Source organism: Culicoides brevitarsis, chromosome 2, assembly GCF_036172545.1.
Source record: "Culicoides brevitarsis isolate CSIRO-B50_1 chromosome 2, AGI_CSIRO_Cbre_v1, whole genome shotgun sequence".
Classification (NCBI taxonomy): Eukaryota; Metazoa; Arthropoda; class Insecta; order Diptera; family Ceratopogonidae; genus Culicoides; species Culicoides brevitarsis.
The window spans coordinates 33,724,116-33,748,680 of record NC_087086.1 but is presented as its reverse complement, the minus strand read 5'-3'; the positions used below and the strand labels follow the sequence as shown (position 1 = coordinate 33,748,680).

The 24,565-nt window shown below is 26.3% G+C and overlaps 1 protein-coding gene across 1 annotated transcript in view; it reads left to right on the top strand.

Moving 5' to 3' along the window:
* LOC134831080 (regulating synaptic membrane exocytosis protein 2) overlaps positions 1-22,563 on the top strand; it is a 31,589-nt gene extending 9,026 nt beyond the window's left edge. Inside the window, exons 4-14 of the mRNA XM_063844722.1 lie at positions 305-792; positions 854-1,093; positions 1,148-1,383; positions 6,249-6,373; positions 9,068-9,311; positions 9,395-9,456; positions 16,262-16,443; positions 17,351-18,060; positions 20,214-20,719; positions 20,776-20,934; positions 22,096-22,563. Of these exons, the coding sequence (XP_063700792.1) occupies positions 305-792; positions 854-1,093; positions 1,148-1,383; positions 6,249-6,373; positions 9,068-9,311; positions 9,395-9,456; positions 16,262-16,443; positions 17,351-18,060; positions 20,214-20,719; positions 20,776-20,934; positions 22,096-22,284 (3,141 nt within the window). The 3' untranslated portion in view covers positions 22,285-22,563. The remainder of the gene's footprint in view (positions 1-304; positions 793-853; positions 1,094-1,147; positions 1,384-6,248; positions 6,374-9,067; positions 9,312-9,394; positions 9,457-16,261; positions 16,444-17,350; positions 18,061-20,213; positions 20,720-20,775; positions 20,935-22,095) is intronic.
* The last annotated feature ends 2,002 nt before the right edge of the window (positions 22,564-24,565 follow it).

Below are 24,565 nucleotides of genomic sequence, written 5' to 3'. Positions count from 1 at the left end.
GAAAATTTCAGTTAATTAAAAAATTCTTTGAAAAATTTTTCTAAAAATTAAAAAAATCTTGTAAAAATTTATGAAATTTTTTTCTTGTGAAAAAAAAATTTTCTAAAAAATTTATGAAATTAAACCTAATAAAATTTGAAAATTCGAAAAAAAAATTTAAGAATTTTCATAAAAATTAAGGAAAACATAAAGAAATTTAAAATTTTTGTGAAAAGTTGGAAGATTTTATAATTTTTTTTTGAATTTTTATAAAAAAAATGAAAGAATTCTTTTTAAAAATTAATTTTTCTTACTCTTTTTTCAGACAAAATGGCGCTGTAGCGTTTGCCGCAGAAAAATGGCATCTCGCGTTTGCATCCCGCAAGACTCGACAGACTCCATGCTCGATGTGCCTGTGCTGGAGGCGTTACAACGAAGGCATTCCGACGCGAAACTCGGCTCCACAAACACTTTAGGACCAACGATGGATGGTTTGGGTCTCGCGCCGCCTCGCAGTCCCGAGCTACGACGACATTCGGATGTCTCGCCCGCGTCATTGAAGGAATTGGAGAAGCTCAAAGGCGCACGAACGCCAACGGGAGACTTGGATTTGCGACGCGGTCGAAGCGCTGCCCCAAGTCGCTCGAATTCGCCGCCGCGACGAGGCGAACTGGAAGCTGCATCACGAATGGCGTCACGGAGAGCGTCTCGTGTGTCGCGCCAACACTCGTACGACGACGATATTGCCACAACTGTGAATAATGTGCCACAAAATGACTTAGGTTTAGGGTTGCCAGCTCCGATGCCAAGGCGGTGAGTTGATTTTTTTGACATTTTTGATAAATTTTTGATGATTTTGATGAAATTTTCACAGAAAATCCGCGTATGACGTTTACGCACCGCAACTTGTCGGACAACTGCAACAGTCACTTGGGCAACAAAACGCATTAGCGCCCACGGGAGGACAACCAGGCTCGCGTCGTCCCTCATATCGCATTCCCACAGACGACAATCAGCAAGATGACTCGCTCAACAGTCCCGAAAATGTCGTGGCGCCGCCTTCGTCGCTCGGCGTTGACGAAGATCGACCAATGCGACGTCGTGGTTCGCAACTGTAAGAAAAAAATTTCAAATTTTCATGAAAATTTTTTAAAAAATTCATTTTTAGACCCGATATCGCTGCATTACGTGATCGAGGCGCCTTGCCAGCTCCAACGTCGATTCCCATCAACCCCACGCCGTATCAAGCGCCCGCTTTGGAAGATCTCGAAGCACCGCGACGTCAAACCTCGCTCGATGGCGAAGCGATTAAAATTGTCATTCACGACGTCGATTCGGGACCAATGGTGGCATCGAAGCGACGTGTTGTCCTGCGCAAAGATCCCGGCGACAAAGCACACCGAAGTAAGTTTTAAAAAAAAAAGTTTGGCATCTCAAAAATTTATCGCTTCTGGTATTTTTAATTTTCCATCCTCTTTGCTGCTTACCCACCTCTACGAGTTGTTGCGATGAATTTCAATGAGCGCCGTCGTCGGTGTCATTAAAACACACACAACGACTGAGCAACGAAGAACATAAAATAAATACCAAATAAATAAACTTTTTTCTCCCGTTTCGTGCACTACGAATTCTAAAATACTGGAGAAAAGTAAAAAAAAAAAATTTTTTCAAGCACGCAATGTGAGATAAATGACGCGTGGAAAATATTTACGTGCAAAAATTGAACCGATGGAATTTGCTCACACAACTTTTTTCTTCGAATTTTTCAATTTTCTACATTTTTTTACGGTAAATGTCTTCGTCGTCTTTCGTCTTTTAGCAGTAAGTAGTGATAATAGTGAAAAGTGAAGAATCCGTAAATAAATTTTTTATGATGCGAGATAAATTTTAAGAGGTACCTGCCATGTCATGCTGCCAGATGAGAAAATGGGATTAAATCAAATTACGTCCCAGACATACGAGAGATGATGAACTTTTGTTCGTTGCGCTTCAATTGGCAAACATTTCAATCCATTTTGCTATCCATCATCAAAAGAAAGACCGAAAATGTAACACTTTCTATTCTTTTCATTCACGAAAAAAAAGGACGAAAATAGAAAGGAAAATTAGGTTGAAATAGTTTTCGGGCAGAAATTAAGAGTAAGGAGTGACGTTATCGTATTTTATATTTTTTCCGATTTTTATTTTTTTGAAAAAAAAAAATTTTTTTTGTTCTCATGTTTCTTAAACTTTTCAATCTTTTTTTACATTTTTCAAAATTATTATTTTTTTTTAATTTTTTTTTTTTAATTTTTTTTTTATTTTTTTAATTAATTAATTAATTTTATTTTTAATTAATTAATTTATTTAATTTTAATTTTTACATAATTTTAAAATTTTAATTAATTTAAATAATTTTTTTTAATAAAAATTATTTAAAATTTTAATTAAATTTAAATTAAATTTTAATTTTAAATTAAATAAATTTTAATAAGATAAAAGTTTTTCTGTTTTCAAAATTTTTTTTAAAAGTCAAAAAATTCAAAATTAAATTTTTTCCAATATTTTTTAATATTTTTAAAACTCTTAATTTTCGAAAAACTAAAAATTAAATAATTTTTTAAATTTTTTCAAAATTTTCCTAATTTTCAAATTTTTTTTTAAATTTCAAAAAAAAATAGTAAGTGTGAAATAGTAAATTCTAAAAAAAATTCTTATGATTAAAATTTTCAAAATTTAGTTTTATTAAAAAAAAAATAAAATTAAAAAAAAAAATTTTTAATTGAATTTTTTTTTAATTTTTAAAAAAATTTCGTACAATAAAAATTTTCTAAAATTTAAAGCTTTCAACATTTTCTGAATTTTTTATATTTTTTAAATTTTTTAGATTTTTCAATATTTTTATTTTTTTAATTTGAGACTCAAAAGTCTGTCAAAAATTCATATTTTTCTCCGAAATGCGGTTAAACATATAAAACGTCCTCGTCATTAAAACAGATGATAAAAGATGATCGAATTTGTCCCTTTTTTCCAGATTTTCACCTGAGATTCTGCAAAATTACTCCTTGAACTTGACTGATGAACACACAAGAAAATTACTGCGACAATAATCGTAATGAAAAGTAATATTCCTCTTCTTTCTGCCTGGATTCTCGTCGAAGGAAATTAAAACTTGAAAATCAATAATTTCTCTCTGTGTGTGCGTGTATCTTATCATCACTCGTCTCGTCTCTTCCGAACAAATCGCTCTGGGTGGCAAAGGGAATACGGAGGAATTTACCATTCAAATTGAATTATCCATGAGAAATTATTTACTTAAGATGTCTCTTGCTGTTCGGGCTTAACAGTCGTTTGCTCTTCACTTTTCTAATTGAATATTGAAAATCTTTTGTATTTAAATAGAAGACGAAAATTCATATTCATGCAAAGAAAAAAGTTTTTTTTTACGATGATCTCGGCATTTAAGCACGGAAACGACAAACAAACAGACAGACGGAATAATGAACAATAAAAGAAAAACTTTTTTCATACGCAGATAATTGTTCGGAATGGCTCGTTACATTTGATGTCTTGATAATGTGGAAACGACTGGTACTTTGTGATGATTTCCGTGAAAAATGGAGAAAATATGAATAAATGGAAAAATTGGAGAAGAAATGTGGAGAAAAAAAGTGAAACAAGAATAATCGAATCATGTCAAATTTATGACAATGAAGATGGATCTGAAAAGTTATAAAGATTTGATGCAAGTTTTGATATCGGAAAAATCGACTTTGATGTCAGCTGCAGATTTTATTTTTAAAAAAATTTGATTTAAGAAAGTTTCTAATGAATACTTTAAATAAAAAAATGACAACAGAGGGCGCTTTAACGACAATTTGTGAAAAAACTACGAAAATTAGGACAAAATCTATTCAGAAAACCTGAAAAATCTAAAATTTATTACCTCAAAACTAAAAATTTAAAAACATTCAACAGATGGCGCTGAAAATCATGACCTTGAAATAAAAATTACAAATCATCCAATAGATGGCGCTTATCACTTTTTCCACTAAAACAACTTTATCAAAGAGATTTTCAATGCAAATAAGCATCAAATGACACAAAATCATCCATTATTGATGCTTCATTAAATCTCCATTGATGGCAATAATTATCAGAAATATTTCCAATCAATGAGGAATTTTGAGAGGAGAAACCTTACACCAAAGATCCACTTCAGACATCAATTTTCCATGCACAAACACTAAATCATCTTCAAATTTCCAATTGTACATCGATGCTGATAGTAAGAGACATGCCAGAGCACAAGCAAAGCACAAGTAACTCAATGCCTCTAGGGTTTACAAAAGATTTCCGATCGTGAATAAATTACATGTTCATCAAGAAATCACATGCAAAAATCCATGTTTATCCTGAGAATCTTGACAAGACATATTCGAAAATGACATCTTTCAATTTTTTTCCCGTTATCAAAAATGATGTATCATCTTTCTTCTTCTTCTTTTACGATGGCTTACCAAAAGAAAAAAGTCGTTTTACAGAAAGAAGAAAAAAAAGTAAAAGTTTTTCACACAAAATTCGAAAACTGGAAAGCAAAAAAAAAACAGAGGAATGAGAAATTGACAATGAGTAATATGGGTTTTCATGGCATATCATAGCTGATGTGAATCAAGATAGAATTCAAGTAACTCGAGAGCTACATTAACTTTTATTGCTTTTTGTGGTAGGATATTTTTTTTTGTTTTTTTGACTTGAAGAGCAGTTGTTCAACTTCTATTTAATTTCATTTTCATAACGTTTCTTAGTTTCAGGATAAAAAGGAGCTCTCTTGAAGTGTCTGTCTGTTATAGAGAAGACTCAAGTAACAAGAAAGAAGGCGAAAAAAGAAAAGAATTCAACTCAAAGTAACTTAATTTGAATCGAAACTAGATGAAAAAATCAGAAATGAAAGTAATTCAAAACCATAAAGACCTCCAAGAAGAACTAAAGAGCTACTTAATATGAATGTCAAACAAATCAGAGTAATTGTTACTTTCCTAACTGATCATATGCAAGGCTTAACAAAGTAACCTTGTCGATTTCAATGGACTTCAGAAAAGAATTGAAATTGAGAACGAATTGAAAATCATTGTTAGACTTAAGGCCAAAGTCAACGCGCCATCCAAGATCGTTTAAAAGAGTGACCATATGATCAACTTAGATCATGAAATTCTCAACATGGAAACATGTAGCACGTAATGAACGGTTTTAAGTGAGGAATTAAAAAGGTGTTTTTAATTGTTTTTTTGTGTAAGAAAAAATTCTTCGAACTCCAATGAGCAAAGTTCTTTTTTACTTCCAAATTGAGACTTAAGTACAAATAATAAAAGATGAAATATTTTGTTGCCTCAGAATTTTTCCTCTAAATATTTAATTTAATGAAAGTAGTCTTTAAAAGACGAATAAAGGAATACGATGGACCATGAAAGTTTATTTGAGTCAAAGCTCTTCGACAAACATCTCTCATCTCTGAGAAGAAAGAATATCTAAAGTCAAGTTTTCATCATCCACAAACTATTAGATTGATGGAGCACTTTTACAGAACTTTTGAAGCATCCTCATCTAAAACAGGAGATTATTAAAGTTTATTGATGCAAATATGTTCCCTCTGTTACTTCTGGGAATTCAAACCACGATGAATGAGACTATCAAGACGAATCCATCTCAAATTTTGTAAAAGGAAATAAAAACTGAGAAACTTTTTTGTATTTTCGAGCTTTCCATGAATCAAGCTCCTTATGAGAGACAAAATGCGATCAAGTCAAATTAAGTTAAAAACAAATTTTTTCAATATTGTTTATGTTGTTTTAGTTAGCGCAACAAAGACGAACAAAAAGATGTTGAAAAAATAAAAAACGAACATTGTCTAAAGTCCAGTCTAGCATAAAAACGACAATTTTCGCATTAAAACAAAATAACAATGCGACGAACAATGAGTCAAACATTACGTTTCATGGCTTCATCGTTGTCGCTCCAACCAAAAAAAAAACGAAACCGCACACAACAAAAAAAGTGTGAATGTAAAGAAATAATAATAGATAACATAAAAGAAGAGCAACAAGTGTCCAATATAAATGATTATATGGGGGTGGTTTTTCATTCATTTCATTTCATTATTATTATTATTTTCAAGTCATTTCAGACGAAATACGACGATCGCCCACTCATTCGAATTTTATTATTAGCATTCATAAAAAGCCATTAAACTAAAATTACGTTTTACATTTTCTCTATTTTTGTTTTCGCAGCTCGTGGTTTCGGGATGCGCGTCGTGGGCGGCAAGACAGGAGCAGATGGTCGACTTTTCGCATATATCGTGTGGACAGTTCCTGGCGGTCCTGCGGAAAAAGCAGGATTGCAACAAGGTGATAAGGTAAGGCGAGAGAGAGAAAAATATGAACATCATCACTAACAACATAATAATCATAATAAAAGAATGAATTTTGCATAAATTTGAATTTCATCCGAGTTGTTACGGATTTGTAATGTCGGAGTAAAAATGGGAGATTTTATTCATGGAAATGATGTTAATATAGTATGGAAAAGAGATAAAATAGCAAAGAAGGCAAGATGAGCACAGAAACGATAATAATAATGGGGAAAAATCTACCATTATTGTTCCATCTGATTTAACCTTTTTTTCTATGTAGGCATTGCGTTACGATATTCAAGAACAACATTCAGTTGGGTCTTTTGTATATTTGTTATTGAACTGAATGAATGTTTATTATTTTCCAATGGGGTTGTCTTACATTTGTTTATTGTAAAGGTTTTTGCTAAGGAAGTGATTTGTAAAAGTAAATTTAAGACTAAATTTTCTCTTTGAAATATTGTCTTAAATTTAATTAATTTTTATGTTCTTGAATTTCTAATGAAGTTTTTCGCTTCTAAAAAAATTAATTATAAAAATTTTAAAATAGATTTAATTTCATTTAAAGACTATTTTAACAAAATCGTCCGAGAGATGGCGTTTGATATTTTTTTTTTGATCAATTTTATTTGAATTTTTTCATAATTTTTTCAAGAATTTAGGAAAATTTAAGCCTTAAAAAATTATTTGTAGAAAATCATCCAAATGATTCAAAGCTAAAGTATGATATGTTAGAAAAAATACTCAATAGATGGCGTTTTATGAAAAATTCTTATCCAGTTGCTTTAACTTTTTGATTTAAAAATTTAAAGATTTTACCATAAGAAAATTTTTAGACAATCTATTTAAATCTGAGTTAGATAAAGTATAAGTTTCTGAAATTTACTCAAAAGATGGCGTTTTATATTAAAAACTAAATGCTGTAAAAATAGGTCTCTGGTTTAAAAAATTAAAGATTTTGTCTTAATAAAAATTTCTAAAACAATCTATCTAAATTCAATCCAGATCAATCATAACTTTCTAAAATTTACTCAATAGATGGCGCTTTATAAAATTCATAACTAAATGTAATTCATCAATAGAAGTTTTTTTTTGATAAATTATCTTTCTAAAATATGACAGGACCTTGTCTTGATATAAAATTCAATGAAACGAATGTGATAAAATTTACTTGAAATGATCCGCCAGAGGGCGTTTTATCACATCTTCATAAAAAAAGGTCATAACCTGATTCTCGCTCGTAAAATTACTGACAAATATGCTCTCTTTCTCACCATGTTTTATGTGTTGCAATAGAGAAATAAAAATGGAACTTTAAATCCACTTGATATTCCTCCCCATTCCTCAATCTTCAATCTATTCATTTATACATTATGTATTGATATTGATTGTAAAATCGAATTGCCTGTTGCTGCCACCGCACATCCAACATAAAATTTATTTTCATTTTATAAACCTACACGCGCTCCCTGGCATGCATTGTTTGAAAAAGGTTTATAAATCTAATATATTCGATTTCATTCTTCGTTTTTTCGAATACTACGAACTACACACATTCGCCTAGATTCAATAAAATATTTATGTTTCACACATTGTTATTTTTCCGGAAACATTCCAATTTTATTATATGCTTAATATGGTTAATTTAATAGTCAATATCATATCACGTTCCATGATTTGACACGGAATTGGGACGCCAACGAACTCGCTCTCTCGCTATCTCGAGTTATGTTAATAAAATTGAAAAAAAGTAGGCGTCAGATGAGACAAGAAGAGATATGGATGAAGAAAAAAAAAGACACAGATGCAACCCATATAGTTTCAATTTTCTCGTTCATAAAATTTTATTTTATCTTTATTGGCGTACTCTACAACTAGTTGAACGACGACTTCTCTTGTATCTCAAGAAGAGACAAGATTAATATCACACAAAGTGCATCTGTATGCACGACAAAGTAGAGACGAAGCAAAAATTTAATTATAAATGTGATTTTAAGCTTTACTCGGAGAGCGATTAAATAGCAATTTCTTCCACGCCTTTTTCTATTTTTTTTTATCGTTTTCTGAGAAAATTTGCGCCTTTTTGTAGGTCACGTGGTTAAAAATTTCAAAATGTGCAATAGGATGAATTTCAAATTTATACAAAATCAAAATTTTTACTTTTATATAAGAAAATTTGTATAAAATAATGTGCTCTGGGACGAAAATTCAAAATGTTTATAGGATGAAGTCACGTGGTTAAATTTTAAATGTTCATTAGAAAAAATCTTTTATGCCAAAAGTTCAGTAACTTTACATTCAAATTTATTAAATATTCATTGGGCAAAAATTTAGAATGTGCTTTGGGGCAAAATTTAAAAATTTGATTTTTTGAAAGTCACGTGGTTAAAATATACTAAATGTTCACTAAAACGTATTTCAAAAGCTCTGAAGGCCAAAAATTTAGAATTTTTATTGGGAATGTGCATTGGGAATAATTTTCAAATTGTGCATTGGGACAAAATTTTAAAATATGATTTTTTTAAAAGTCACGTGGTTAAAATTTTTTAAATGTTCATTGTCAAAAGCTCTATAGGCCAAAAATTTAAAATTTTCATTGGGCAAAATTTTCAAAATTTGTATTGGGACAAAAAAAAATCAAAAAATGCTTTAAATTAAGTCACGTGGTTCAAATTTCTTGCCTTAAATTCCTTTCAGGTCCTTGAATGGGATGGCACATCTCTAATCGATCGCTCCTTCGAAGAAGTTTGTTCCATAATGGATCGCACAGGCGAAGTCGCTGAACTCTTAGTTGAACATTCAACGGATTTACGAATGTGCGATTTGCTGGAAGATGGCATGCCCGGCAGTGGTTCGGGAACGGGAGGCGGAGGATCAGCAGCTGGCGCTGGAGGACCAAGAAAATCGGGAGATGGCGCTATTGGTTTGGGACTCGTTGCAGGTAGGAATTTTTTTTTTTTTTTTTAATTATTTAAAACGAGAAAAATAAAAATTTTGAAAAATTCTCTTGAAAATGCTTATCAGACCCGGATCCAACGGATAAACAACCCTCGTCTCCTACGCGACGAAAATTACCAAAAACTCCGGTATAAACATAAAATTAATTAATCTATACATATTTATAGCTTAAATCCTATTTATTATAAACAATACAGAAAAAAACAACAAAAAATATTGAATAGGAAATTATTTTTAATTTTATTTTAATTTTTAATTAATTTATTTTTTTTTATTTAAATTTAATTTATTTTAAATTTTTAAGTTTTACATGTACAAAAAAAAATCGCTTTATAATAATTTTTCTCTTCTAATTTTCTCTTTCGCTATTTCACAATCTTGAAACAAAATTACAATCAAAAATAAAAAAAAAGTAAAATTCCTCGCCTTTGGTTGCTTAATTTACACTTTTATCCTTTTTCGCAAATAAATAAAATTATACAAACACGACGCTGCTTGTAGAAAGCTCTTTCTCTACTTTCTTATCTATATTTTTTCATAAATGTGAAACTTTTTTGATATTTTTATTATTATGAAAAATAAACTATACTATGTATATCGCTTACATAAAAAATCTACTAAGCTAAGAGTTACCTTACTGCGCAATCAATCATATCTTCATATTTTTCTACTCTTATAAAACTTTGTGTAAAACTTAAAGTGTGTAGAAAAAAAATATTTTTTATTATTAAAAAAATGAAATATTAAAAAAATATAAAAAAAATAAATAAACGGCTTGAATTCTCAAACATACATAAAAAATATTTAAGATAAATATTTATATAAATATTAATTTAAATAAATAAAAATAACAAAGGAAACGATATTTTTATTGACTGTTGATAAAAAAAAGTTATAAATGTTGAAATTTTTAACAATAACGATTGTTATTATTATTAAAAAAATGAAGAAGAAATAAATCATAACTAAAGGAATCTACTTCCTTCTCTTATTCTGTGATAACTTTTTCGTATTTTGTGTCGTTTTCGGGAATCATGAATACGAGACACAATTTTACTCCGTTTTATCCTTCGTTTCGTTTTTCACACAAAACAAAAGTTAAATAATAAATATTAAAAAGTAGTGAAAATAAATCAAAATAAATATAAAATATTATGTAGCCAAGATATATATATTTAAATGTTAAAAAAAATATTAAAACAATAAATAAATGTTAACAACTAAGAGTAATAAATGTGACAATATAATACGACAGAACAAAAAAAAATTAATAAGTTTTTCACGCGAAACTTGTTTTTAATTCAATTATGAATACTAATTATCATCTATTTATTAATATTCTGCGCGCGCGAGCGAAACTCCATCATCATCATAAATAAATAAATAATTTATAATACGAAATTAATGTATATCAAAACATGCTATCATCTTGTCAAGTCATAATAATAATAATGTTAAGTCGCTGGCTGGGTGGAAATGGCGAAGCGAGGAAGGATGATAGCGTGCAACAAGTTGAAAAATAAATAGTATTTTAATGATGATGTTGGCATGACATTCGTATTTTTTTTTTAAATCAACAAAAATTAATGAGAATTAATTCAACTTATTTATTTATTTAAAAAATATAAATATTTATAAAAAATAAATATTTAATTAATTAAAAATTTTTTTTTTAATTAAATAAAAATAAATTAATTATATATTATTTTTATTTAATTAAAAAATGAAGAAAAAAATAAATATGTATTATATATTAATTTATTTTAAAAAAACTTTTTTATTTTTTTTAATTAGGTATTTTATTAAAATTAATTTTTAAAAAAAATGTTTTTAATTAAAAATTATTTAATTATTAAATTTTTAATTATTTTTATTTAAATAATTTATTTAAAAATAATTATTAAATAAAAAAAGGTTTTTAAATATTTTTTTAATTATTTAATTAAATATATTTATTTAAAAAATTAAAGAAAATAAATATTTAATAAATGAAAACAATTTTTCATTTTTTTTTTAAATTATTCTTTAAATTATTTTAAAAAAAATTATTTTTAAAGAAAAAATATATGTATTAAATTAATAAAAAAAAACTTTATTTTTATTTATTTTATATTTATTTATTTATTTTTTTTAAATTTATTTATTTATTTATTTTTTTTTTTTTTTTTTTGAAAAAATATCTTAATAAATATTTTTATTTAAAAAAAAATATTTAAGGTAAAAAATTATTAAATAAATAATAATAAAGAAAAAAAATAATTTTCGAAGATTGTATATAAATGAGGTTGTTTCGTACATACACATCTAGGGGCATCACTGGCTGTGTATGAATTTTGTAGAGCAAAAAAAAATTAATGAAAAAATTATAAAAAAATAAATGATAAGCGCTAAACTATACTTTAACTATAACATAACATAACACATATACGAGACAGTGTGAAAATAGGCGGAAATTCATCGTCGTCGAAACAAACAAGTTGTTGATATTATCATGCCACTAATGTTGTTATTTCTCACTTACTCGTGCAACGAGCGAAGCAGCAACAGATAATAACACCCCGAACAAGTCTGCTGCTTGATAAATAACTATCATCATAATAATTATATTATAATTAATGGAAAACGTGTTTTTTATTATATTATTATTTTTTTTATTATCTTACATGAAATTCATAAAAATAATAATTATATTCAGTTCCAGACATTTTCCTTTTGTCGTGCTAAAAATAAAAAAAAATATATTTATAAAAAGGTCAAGATTGTACTTTATCAATATCATTAAAACATGTCAGAAAATTTTTTATTCATAAAAAAAAAATTGATTTTTACAAGAGCTTGCCATTCACTCAATCAAGTGTATGCAATTGATTGCTTTTTTCCTTGATTTGAGGAGCGGAAATTCAAGTATAAGTGCAACGTAGTAAATGAAGGAATCATCACAACTTGTAGGAAGTAAGGCACAAAAAATAAATATTTTTGTTATGAAAATGGATGATGATGAATTGAAATATCAAGCAGGAAGTTTTTTGTAGTTAAACATTTTTTTTTGTATTTTTTCGAGAGTGATGATGAGAATAATGGAACATATCACAAACTTTATTTTTGAAGTATGTTTTAATTTTTTCTTGCTTTTTTATGTAGATATAGTTTCAGGGTTGCCAAATATTGATTTAAATGATGAGTTTTGAGAGTTAATTTAAAAAAAAAATTAATTTTTCAAAGGAAAACTTTTTTTCAAGAAGTTCAGATTCAAGAAAGCTTAGTAAATTTATAGTTTTTATGATAAAATAAACAATTCTAATAAAAATTTAACAATTCAAAAAACAAAAACTGAAAAATTTTTCATTGGAGCTGAAAATTTTTTCATCGAGCTAAGATCTGAAAAAAATTATCAAAAAATGTTAGATTTTAGTTTTTCAAGTTTAAAAAGTTAAAAAATCATAAATAACAAAAAACTGATTAGTTTTGAATTCATGTTTTGACAAAAAATGAAAGTCTTAGAAATTTTCTAAAGAAAGCTAAAAATTTCATTATGGAGCTAACTTTCATAAAAAGTAAAATTTCTTTAATTTTATGACCCAAAAAGATAAAATTAAGTCTAAAATGATAAAAAATTAAAAACTAAACAATTTAGCTTCAAAATTGAGTCAAATTTGAAAAGTCTAACGAATTATCAGCAAGAGCTGAAAATCTTAAAACGGAGCTAATTTTTATAAAAAGTAAAATTTTTGAAAATTTATGACCCAAAAAGATTAAGACAAGTCTAAAAATGATAAAAAATGAAAAACTAACCAATATCTTGAGCCAAATTTTAAAAATCTAAAAAATTTTTAAAAGCTGAAAGTTTCTTTATGGAGCTAACTTTTAAAAAATATTGAATTTTTGAAAACTTTTTACCCAAAAAGATTGAAACAAGCCAAAAATTAAAAACTAAACAAATTTCTTTTCATTTTTTGACCAAATTTGAAAAATCTAACAAATTATTAGCAAGAGCTGAAAATCTTAAAACGGAGCTAACTTTTAAAAAATCTTAGTTTTTTGAGTAGTTCAAGTCATAAATGTATAAAAACATAAAAACTGAACAATTTTCAATCACTTTTCTTAAAAATTTTCCTATTTCTTATTTTTCTCCCATCCCAAAAATTTGGCAACCCTGTTTTACATCATCAAATATCAAGACCAAGGTAGTTAATCAATAAAACACACACACACATAACATTAGTAGGTACTTGTGGTTGATATTAAAATTTTAATTAAGAGACAGACTTCAATGTTCTAAAATTACACACTTGAACATATGGAAACATATAGATTTTACAATCAGAAAGCTCTATATTATATAATGTTAAGAAGAATCAAATCAATGTTATACTTACTTACATGTTAATGATATTATTATCCGACATTAGCATATAAATATTCAATAGCTAAAAAAGAGACGTATTTAGTAGAAATTTAGCGATAGCAGTAGACTTTAGATGAAATTCGATGTGATAATAAATAGAAGCATTAATAATAATAATAAAAATATAATTAAACTAACATCATGCATTCGTGTCGCTATACTAAATGAAAAAAAAATAATTAAGTAAAAATTTATACAGAAAACGAAACTTTTGTTTTGATATCATATCTGGCCGTACCTGTTGCCACACCAAGTTATTAAGGGATAAGATTCTTTTTCTACTTTTTTTCTTTTAAAAAAATAAAACTTTACTTTCTTTTTATTAAATGTATCATAACGAAAATTGTGTGTACGTCAAATGTATGTTGTATAGAAATTTTATAAAAGTAAATATAAAGTAATATTAAAGTAAATAACGAACAAGAGCAAAAAAAATCATTCTTGTTTACTTTATGTTATTTTCTTATATTAAAATTATGTTTATTTAATTTTACATTTTTTTTATTATTTATTTTATTTTTAATTTAATTTTTTATTTACAAAAAAAAATAATTAGCTGCTTAATAATAAATACTAATTAGTCGTACGAAAACACAAAACTAAAATTGTTCAAAAAAAATGAAAAATATATATAATGATATACATTGAAAAAAAATAATTAAAATGTTTTTTATTACCAATCATATATAATTATTATTTTTTGAGTAGAGAAGAATATTTTAGCTTATAGGTTACGAAAATTGGTAAATGAAAGAAATGGAGAACTTGTGGGGTCTTTATTAAAAATCTTAGGTAATTTTAACAATTTAAACATAATTTTTATTTGTATCGTAGGATTTATTTATTTTTTTATTATTATTATTAATAATTTTTTTGTAAAATAATTTAATTATATATATTAATATAATAATAAATAAAAATTAAATTTAAAAAATATATTAATATAATATCGAAAGAATGCTGCTTGTAAATGTATCAAATTAAAAAAAATAGATTTTTTATTTATAATTAATTTATTATATTTTTAATCTTTTTTTTTATTATTAAAATTTATTTGTTTTTTTATTTTATTTCGCATGCACTTAATCTCTACTAATTTTATTACATTTAAAAATATTTTTTTACAATTTTTATACACATAACATACATAAAAAAAATATCAATCGTGCTTAATTTTAATTTTATTACCCATAAATACGACAAAAAGTTGCATGAATGCTTAATTTATTTAATCCACAACAATAATTGCATTGACAATTAGCAATTGGTAAATTTACCACAATTCGCATGAAATAGCATTCTAACGAATATTTCAAAATAATTTTATTTATTTTAGTATTTTTTCATACATTTTATTTATAAATACGTAAAAATAAACAAGAATGAAATGTTTTACACTCAATAAAAAATATATAAATATTTATATAACATTAGTTGCATGATGATAGTTTAACGAACCTCTCTAAACATAAATATATATAAATAATTATAAATAAATAAAAATAATAAACAAGCTTGCTGCAATACTATTAAAATAATCTATTATTATTATTATCACTATGATTGTTTGTAAATAAATAAACATATAGAAAATATATGATGATGAGCATTTGTGTAAATAACAATAACAGAGTGTTTAATAATAATTATATTGATAATAACAAGAAAAAGTTATTATTATTATTATTAATTATTATGAAACATTTTTAATTATTATTATTAATTATAAAAAAAATAACGTTGACAATATATAATAATTAATTAATTATTTTTTTGCATGAGTCTCCAGCAATTTATTGATTATTATTATTTTTTGCGCTCTTCTTTAATAATAAAAATGATTATTATATATATTATTATACTTGAACAAAAGAAAATATTTTCAATAATAATTAATTAACTTTAGTACAGTCACGTGTGGAGACGACTGGCTTTTGTTCCAAATATAACTTTTATTAATACATCTGACAAAAACACGTTCTTTCACATTATTTATTATTATTATATATATCATAATGATAAATATCCTAAAAATATATATATTTTATAAATACATGTGCATTATTCACAATGAAAAGTTATTTCCGATATTCAGTCACATTATTGTTACTCGCACTCCTGCTCTACGTGTTGTGCCTAAAAAAACAAACAATAAAATATGTTATGTGTGTGTATCGAAGGCATATTGTAAATATAATAAACAATAATTTCCATAACATAAAATTAATGAAGATATTTTAGTTGTTACACATTGCCATCACATGAATAGAATAATATCGAAAATGTGCTTCTGTGACAATGAAAAAGCGCATTACAACATAATAAAGCAAAAAATATCAAATTTAATTATTTTGCATGCCATAAAAACGCACGAATTGACAGCTTTTGATTTTTCTTTCCCAGTAATTTTTTCATTGATTTTTTTTTTGTGTTTTTTTATTATTATTTGTTATGATTTATTTTCTGATAATTTTTTTTATGGTAAATTGTTGATTTTTTATTGACATCCGTTTTTTCTTCCGCCACAGGAACAGATAATGCGTGAGAAACAGGTGTCAGGACGTGTACAAGTTCAGGTGTGGTATCATGGAGAAAGGAACGAATTGGTTGTGAGTTTGATGGCTGCTGATGATTTGGCGCCGCGGGATGATATGTTGGGTTATGGACCGTATCCAGAGGCATATGCGAAGATAAGGATTTTGCCGAGAGTGTGAGTATTATTTTTATAATTTTTTTTTATAAAAATTTAAATTTTTTATTTAAAAAAAATAAATATTTAAATAAAATTTTAAAATAATAATTTTTCAAATAATTTAAAATGAAAATAATTCTCAAAAATTGAAAAATAATTTTCAAAAAATTTAAAAAAAATATTTAAAATAATATTATTTAAAAATTTTTTAAAAAATAATTTAAATGTAAATTTAAATGTAAAATAATTTTTCAAAAAATTAAAGCTTTTAAAAGCATTTTTTTTTTAATTATTTTTTTTAAATGAAATATAAATAGATAAAATTTAACAAAGTAAAAAAAAATAATTTTAATGTAAAATAATTTTTTTTTAAATTTTATAAAAAATATTTCAAATAATTTTTAAAAATAATTCAATTTTTTTTTGAATATCAAATACGAATAAAAAAATTAATTGAATTTATTCTTAAACTGATTTTTAAATTAATTACTCTAAAATTTAAAAAAAATATTATTAAATAATTTTTTTTTTTTATTTTTTAAAAAATTTTTTTTTTTTTTTTGAAATTTTAAACAATCCTGATATTTTTTTTTTAAATTTAAATCATTTAAAAAAATATATATTATTTTTTTAAAATTTTTATAAATGAAAAATATTTTAAATAATTTTTCAAAAATATTTTTAAAAAATTTTCTTTGGATGTAAAAAATTTAACAAATAAAAATTAATTTCAAAGAATGCAAAAAAATTTAAGAATAAAATTAATAATATTTTTTTAATAAAAAAAATTTAAAAAAATTAAAAAAAAATAATTATTTTAAAAAAATTAAAAATTATTTTTTAATTAAAAATTTTGAATTATTTTTTAAAAGACTTACCAAAAATAAATAAATTTAATTTTTTTTTTTTTAATTTTTTCTATTAGGGGTGATGGTTCTCCAATCCAAACAGAAGTATCTCCGCCAACGCAAAGTCCCATCTGGAATGCAACTCTAACATTCACGGGCGTCAGCGAAGACAATCTCATGGATCGCTTTGTCGAAATCCAACTTTGGGACTTTTTACCGCAAATGGAGCACGTCTTTCTCGGCGAAGCGAATGTCGACATCTCCAAGGCTTTCCTCTCGGACAACGCTTCATGGTATCGTCTCGAGGATCCCAAAGGTCTCCGCGGCGCCTGCATGGCAAAAAGCGCTAATGCCAGCCCACGTGGTTCTCTCGCAAATGCCGACGTTGGTCGCTTAATTCGTCGCTCCGACTTTGGAATCCAACGTTCAATTTCTGACGACGTTGATTCCATTGGCGACGCCACATCTTTGCTGCATCCCGACACTGCGTGGTTTGGCGGTTCACGTCGCGGCTCTTCGCAATCCGAGCAACTCGAAGTCGAAGTTTACCAACTGAACAAGGACTTTTCCCGATCACTTCCGGGTTCGCGACGTTCCTCCTTCCAAAATGCGGAAGATGGCGCTCGAAGCGGCGAAGCAACGCCCCCTGTTAGTTACGTGCCAAGTCGAAGACGCAGCTCGATTGCCATCCGGAACAAGGATCCCGATGAAATTTTGCGTTCTTTGAAACGAGAGCTGGGACGAACGATGAGTTTGGAGAAACCCGAGAAGAAATTGACGTCACGAAGTAAGTTTTAGCGGACAATCCGTTCTCGAAAAAAAAACTCTCCTCGCACATTTTTCTTGCAAAAATCACTGAAAAAAGCTCTTTCATCTGCAACACTCTCTTATTTATTATCTTCTTCCTTCACAGTGTGGGACTCGTATGATAACCACAATTATTGAATGAATGTACAAAAAAAAAGCGAAAATCTCACAAAAAAACCACACAAAATTTCTCACATTTTACTTTTACATTTCAATAAGAATTTCAGCAAAAAATACTCATTCAAAAAATTTCTTTGACAAAAAAACGAATGAATGAATGTTGTTTTCACTTCACACACAAAATAAAACTTTTCACACCTTTGCGGTAAGGAACACAGAGTAAAAATTTCTTACAACTCAATTTTTTTTTTTTAGTTTTTAATTTTTGATTGTTTTTAGTCGTAATTGGAGTTAAATATTTTTACAAAAAAAAAAAAAATTAATAATTTTTTATAGAATTTTTAGCTTTTATTACATTTTTGAACACTAATGTTGAATGAAAGTCTTGAGAATACGTGTGTAATTTTTATACATTAAAAATAGCATTAGCGTATTATTTTTTTTTAGAAATTAATTTTTTTGTTTGAATAAGGGATTTTGGTAAAAAAAATTAAATTTTTAAAAAACTGACTTGAAAAATTAAATCTTTAAATTTTTAAATAATTTTAAAAATTAATTTTTAATAATTAATTAATTTATTTTTAATTGATTTAATTAAATTAAAATTAATAATTATTTTTTTTTTCATTTTTACAATTTTTTTTACTTTCCTCAAAAAATTAATTAAAATAAATTATTAATTTAAATTTAAATTAAATTGTTATAATTTTTAATTCTTATCGAAATCTAGCTTTTATAATTGTTTTTTTAAATTATAAAAAAAATAATTAATTTTTAATAATTAATTAATTTAATTATTTTTTTATTATTTTTAATATTTTAGATTTTTAGATTAAATATTATTTTTTATGTAAGAATGTATTTTAAAAAATAAAACTTCTTGTAGAATTTCATTTTTAAAATTTGAAATCTAAGGAAATTAAGAAAGCGAAAAAAATCAACCTACATAAATATAATTTAATTTAATATTATGTAAAATTTTTATTTATTAGTTTAATAAATTTAATTAATTAATTTTTTTTTATTTTTAAATTAAGTTAAATTAAATTATTAAAATATTTTTTAATTTTTTAATATTTTATTATTTTTTATTTTTAATTATTTTATATTAAAAAAAAATTTTTAAATTTGATAAATATATATTAATTTCTATTTTAATTAACTTATTCATATATAATTTTAAATTTTGCTAATTAAAATTTTTTAAATTAAAATTTTAATTTTTTTAAATTAATTTTTTAATTTTTGCTTATTTTTTTCTCCTTAAAATTTAAAAAGAAAAACCTTTGTTAATAAAAATTATTAAAATTTTAAGTAAAATTAAAGAGCATTTCGACTCATAATCAAAAATTTTATTGAAAAATACCTTCAAAAGTACCTTAAAGTCGTTTTTTCGTAAAATAGAAAAATTTTTAATCAAAATTGACAACAACAGATCAACTTTTTACCAAAATCCCTTTTTTTAAAACAAATTCACGCATCAAACCACAGCACATTCCCCGAAATTTTGCTCTATATGGCAATGCACCAAGAATGTCAAGCACTAATCCCATTTTATGAACATGAAATTCGTCGTAATTTAATTTAGAAAAGTAAATTTTAGTCGAAAATATATTTTTTTTTAATTTCAAAAGTTGTGTAAAATATCTCCTGCCTATTTTTTCCCGCATAACACACACAACCGACAACGACGACGACGAATCCCTCTAGTTTTCTATTTTTTCACGTTAATTAACACAAAAATTACCTTCTCTGCTTTTCCTGCATGTTACTCGTAGTTACTTAGGCTTTCACGTAGTTTGTAGTTGAAAAATATAATAATATAAAATTTAATGGAGTTCCTGCTAGTTGAGTTTAACTTTATTATTATAATGATTATGGTTACATAGAACCGGAGTTACTTATTGAATTGCCTCCTTTTCCTCCGCTTGGCATGACGAGATCTGACTTTTCAGATGTCAAAATGCCAAAAATTCGATTTTTATTAATTTTTTCGCTTTTTTCCCGCTTTAGGAGCGAGTCAAATTCGGAAGGAAAGCGTTTCAAACATTCCCGAGTTGCCGTTGAACCAAAATCTCTCGCATTCCACGAACGTAATTTCGACTTCAGCAGCGTCGCAGGATCACGACGAGATGCGTTACGTCTCGAATCAGTCGGGCAACAAGCGAATGCATCTCGGCAGCAGTAATCCGAACATCAATCACACGTCAGTCAATCAAGAATCGACGCCCATCGCCTCAAACACGAGTAAAACGCCGACTCTTGGCAGGAAATACAGCAAAAGGCACAGTACTGTTGCTTCAATGATGAGTGGTTTCTCGGGCGGCGGCGGCTCAACATCAATTTCGCCAATTGTCGTTGCGACAACCACAAGTAACAGCACGACAATCCCCATAAATGAGAAACAGGTGAAATTGGGACCGGGTCAGGTGCAGCCAAAGGGATATCGGTTGTCGTCGATGCGATATGGCGAGCTAAAACTCGGTTTCATCATGAATAAGGGGATGTTTGAAGTTGAAGTAAGTCTGAAAATTGCGATTTTTGGGGATTTTTAATGAAAATTTTTGCGTTTTAGGTCATTCAAGCGAGAAATATTGTGCCGCCAACATCAGATCCGCCAGATACTTACGTGAAATGTTATGTGAAAGACGGCGAGAGGCTGAGACACAAGAAGAAAACTCGAGTTGTGAGGAATTCGTATGAGCCGATCTATAAACAGACGTTGAAATATTCCGTAAGTTGCCAGTTTTTGTCTTCGAAAGTGTTAAAAGTTCGAAAATATTTCTGAATTTCGAAATTTATTCGAAAATCTTTTCAAATTTTCGAAATTTATTCGAAATCCTTCTCAAATTTTCGAAATTTGTTCGAAACTTCCTCAAATTTTCGAAATTTGTTCGAAAAGCTTCTCATATTTTCAAAATTTGTTCGAAAACTTTCTCAAATTTTCGAAATTTGTTCGAAACTTTCTCAAATTTTCGAAATTTGTTAGCAAAGCTTTTGATATTTTTAAAATTTGTTCGAAAACTTTCTCAAATTTTCGAAATTTGTTAGCAAAGCTTCTCATATTTTCAAAATTTGTTCGAAAACTTTCTCAAATTTTCGAAATTTGTTAGCAAAGCTTCTCATATTTTCGAAATTTGTTCGAAACTTCCTCAAATTTTCGAAATTTGTTAGCAAAGCTTCTCATATTTTCAAAATTTGTTCGAAAACTTCCTCAAATTTTCGAAATTTGTTAGCAAAGCTTCTCATATTTTCAAAATTTGTTCGAAAACTTCCTCAAATTTTCAAAATTTGTTAGCAAAGCTTCTCAAATTTTCAAAATTTGTTCGAAAACTACTTCAAATTTTTGAAATTTGTTAGCAAAGCTTCTCATATTTTCAAAATTTGTTCGAAAACTTTCTCAAATTTTCGAAATTTGTTCGAAGACTTCCTCAAATTTTCGAAATTTGTTCGAAAACTTCCTCAAATTTTCGAAATTTGTTAGCAAAGCTTCTCATATTTTCAAAATTTGTTCGAAAACTTCCTCAAATTTTCGAAATTTGTTAGCAAAGCTTCTCATATTTTCAAAATTTGTTCTAAAACTTTCCCAAATTTTCGAAATTTGTTCGAAAACTTCCTCAAATTTTCGAAATTTGTTCGAAAATCTTCTCATGGTTTCGAAAATAGTTCGAAGACATCCTCAAATTTTCGAAATTTGTTAGCAAAGCTTCTCATATTTTCGAAATTTGTTAGCAAAGCTTCTCATATTTTCAAAATTTGTTCGAAATTAGTTCGAAAACTTCCTCAAATTTTCGAAATTTGTTAGCAAAGCTTCTTATATTTTCAAAATTTGGTCGAAAACCTTTTTTAAAATTTTCGAAATTCATTAAAAAACAACAAATTTCTTCTCAAACAGGGCGCCGACATCTTTGGTCGTTCCATCGTCATCATGGTATGGCAACGCGGCACAGGTTTCGAACACAATCAAGGACTTGGCGGCGCCGAAATGTACTTCGACACGATCAAATTGCAAACCTACACGGGCGGTTGGTATCCCCTCTTTCCCATGCACTCGTTGGGCTCCGACTCAAATGACTCTCCATGACCACTGGATAACGCTACTCGCTTAATGCTGATTTTATCGCCAAGCAGCACGTTCGCGATGATGATGATGATGTTGATGACGATCTTAATGGTAGTGAAGCACAAAATTACTCCCACACACATCACACGGTTACCAATTAACAATCAAGCACAATAATTTTACTAGAGATTAAGCTTCGTTGGAAAAAATAATTACATGAAAGGCACTAATAACCCTTTTCCGTCGTCGTAGATTGTAGTTGAACAAAAAAAATATCAGTAGTGATCTTTGATGAAGAAAAAAAAATGAAAATTAGCTTTAAAAATGAGTAACTTAAAATAATTGTATTCATTTGGAAACGAAAAGATGAGAAAATGAAAGAATTTATTAGTTTATTAATGAAAAAAAGTAAAAAAAAAATATTGGGAAAATATGCGTTTACTAAAGATATACAAAATATTAAAAAAAATTAGGATTAACGATAATTTTATCAATAAATGTTGTCCCTCCCCCTCCCCTAATTTCCCCCTCGTAAAATCTATTCTTACTACAAAAAATACTAAATGGTTGTGAAATCATCCCCCCTTCAAGTTCAAGTCTTTTATGCGCGAGAAAGAGAAAATTTGACGCTTTTACGGCCTATAAAGCTTACATTAGAAGCCTTGGCTTGGTTTCTTACACAAAAAAACTACTCCTTGCTCTCAAAAGAAGGTTTCTAAGCTTAAAAAATGCTCTCAGTAAAATGCAGTTAATTAAATATCTTACGAGGTTGATCTTAAAATGTTTCACTAAACTCAGCAAGATTCATAAAAAATAAAATAAAAAAATAATAAAAATGAAGAAAGATGTTATCAACGGCCTATTATATCTAAAAAAAAAAAATCATAAATAAAAAAAAATATTTTCAAAAAAAATAATTGATGTGAGAACTTTCTTCTTTGCACATAAAAAATACTTAAAAAAATAATATAAAATATATAAATAGAAGAAAACTTAAAAATATATCACCCGTTGTCAGTTAAATATAAAAATATAGTATATCAAATTATATTAAAGATATAGATATATATTTATTATCGAAGAAGAATTGATAAATATAAATGAAACATATTAACAAGACAATCTTAAATGTTAGCCAAAAAGATATTGATTAAAGAAAAAGTTGCAAATTTATACTGTTCTATAAACATTAAACATATTCTTCCTAATAAATATTAATACTTGACTATAATTAAAATTTTTATTTAAAATAATAACTTCCATTCTTATAACTTTTTTTATTTTAATTTTTAAAATATTTTTATTTTTTTTATTAAAGCAAAAAAAGGCCTAATCTTGATAAAAACTAAAAATATATATATATTGAAAAAAAATTGTTGAATGTTTAGATCCTAACATATATAATATATATTACATACTATAATATATTTATTAATTAAAAATATTAAACTAATTTTTTTTTATTTTTTAAAATTGAATTTAAATAAAAATCAGACAATCCATGCTAAAAAAATAACTAAATCTAATATAAATTATTGTTATACTTCCTTAAAATTCTTATTATTAATTATTATTAAATGGCTAATTATAATAATATGATAAAAAAAGAACGAAAATACAACATATATATAATTGTTGCGTAGTTGATTGTATTTTATGTGAATGTTAAAAAATATTTTTATTTTTTTTTAACTTTTAAATTAACATTTTAATAATAATATTTCATTAAAATATAATTTATATAAATTATACTATTTATATAATATATATTATAATAATTATTAAAATTATTTATTTTTTTATTTTAAATATTTAAAATTAAAAAAAAATATTATTTAAATAATTTAAACCTTTTAATCAAAAAAAATTAACTTTTATAAACACAAAAAAAAACTTAAAGGCAGCAAAATCTTTATTACACAAGAAAAATATATATAATAAACATAAATATAAAAAAATATTATTTTTGTAAAGATTTCTTCCAAAATAATGAGAGAAAATCTATCAACGCGTTAAAATTTCTAAATATTTAAAGAAAAAGTATAAAAGTTATTCATTAGCAAAAAATGAATAAAAAAACAGCAAAAACTTCAACTTAAAAAATGACAAATAAACGAAAATTTAATTAATGTTGTATTGTCTCTATACAAAAAATGTATAAAAAGTACATATTTATGATTGTTCTGATAAAAAAAAATATTTACAAAAAAAAATCACACAAGGAAATTCTTAATCGAACTCTTTTATACATTACACGAACACTAACATAACAAACACTGAATAACTAACGAATAATTTAATT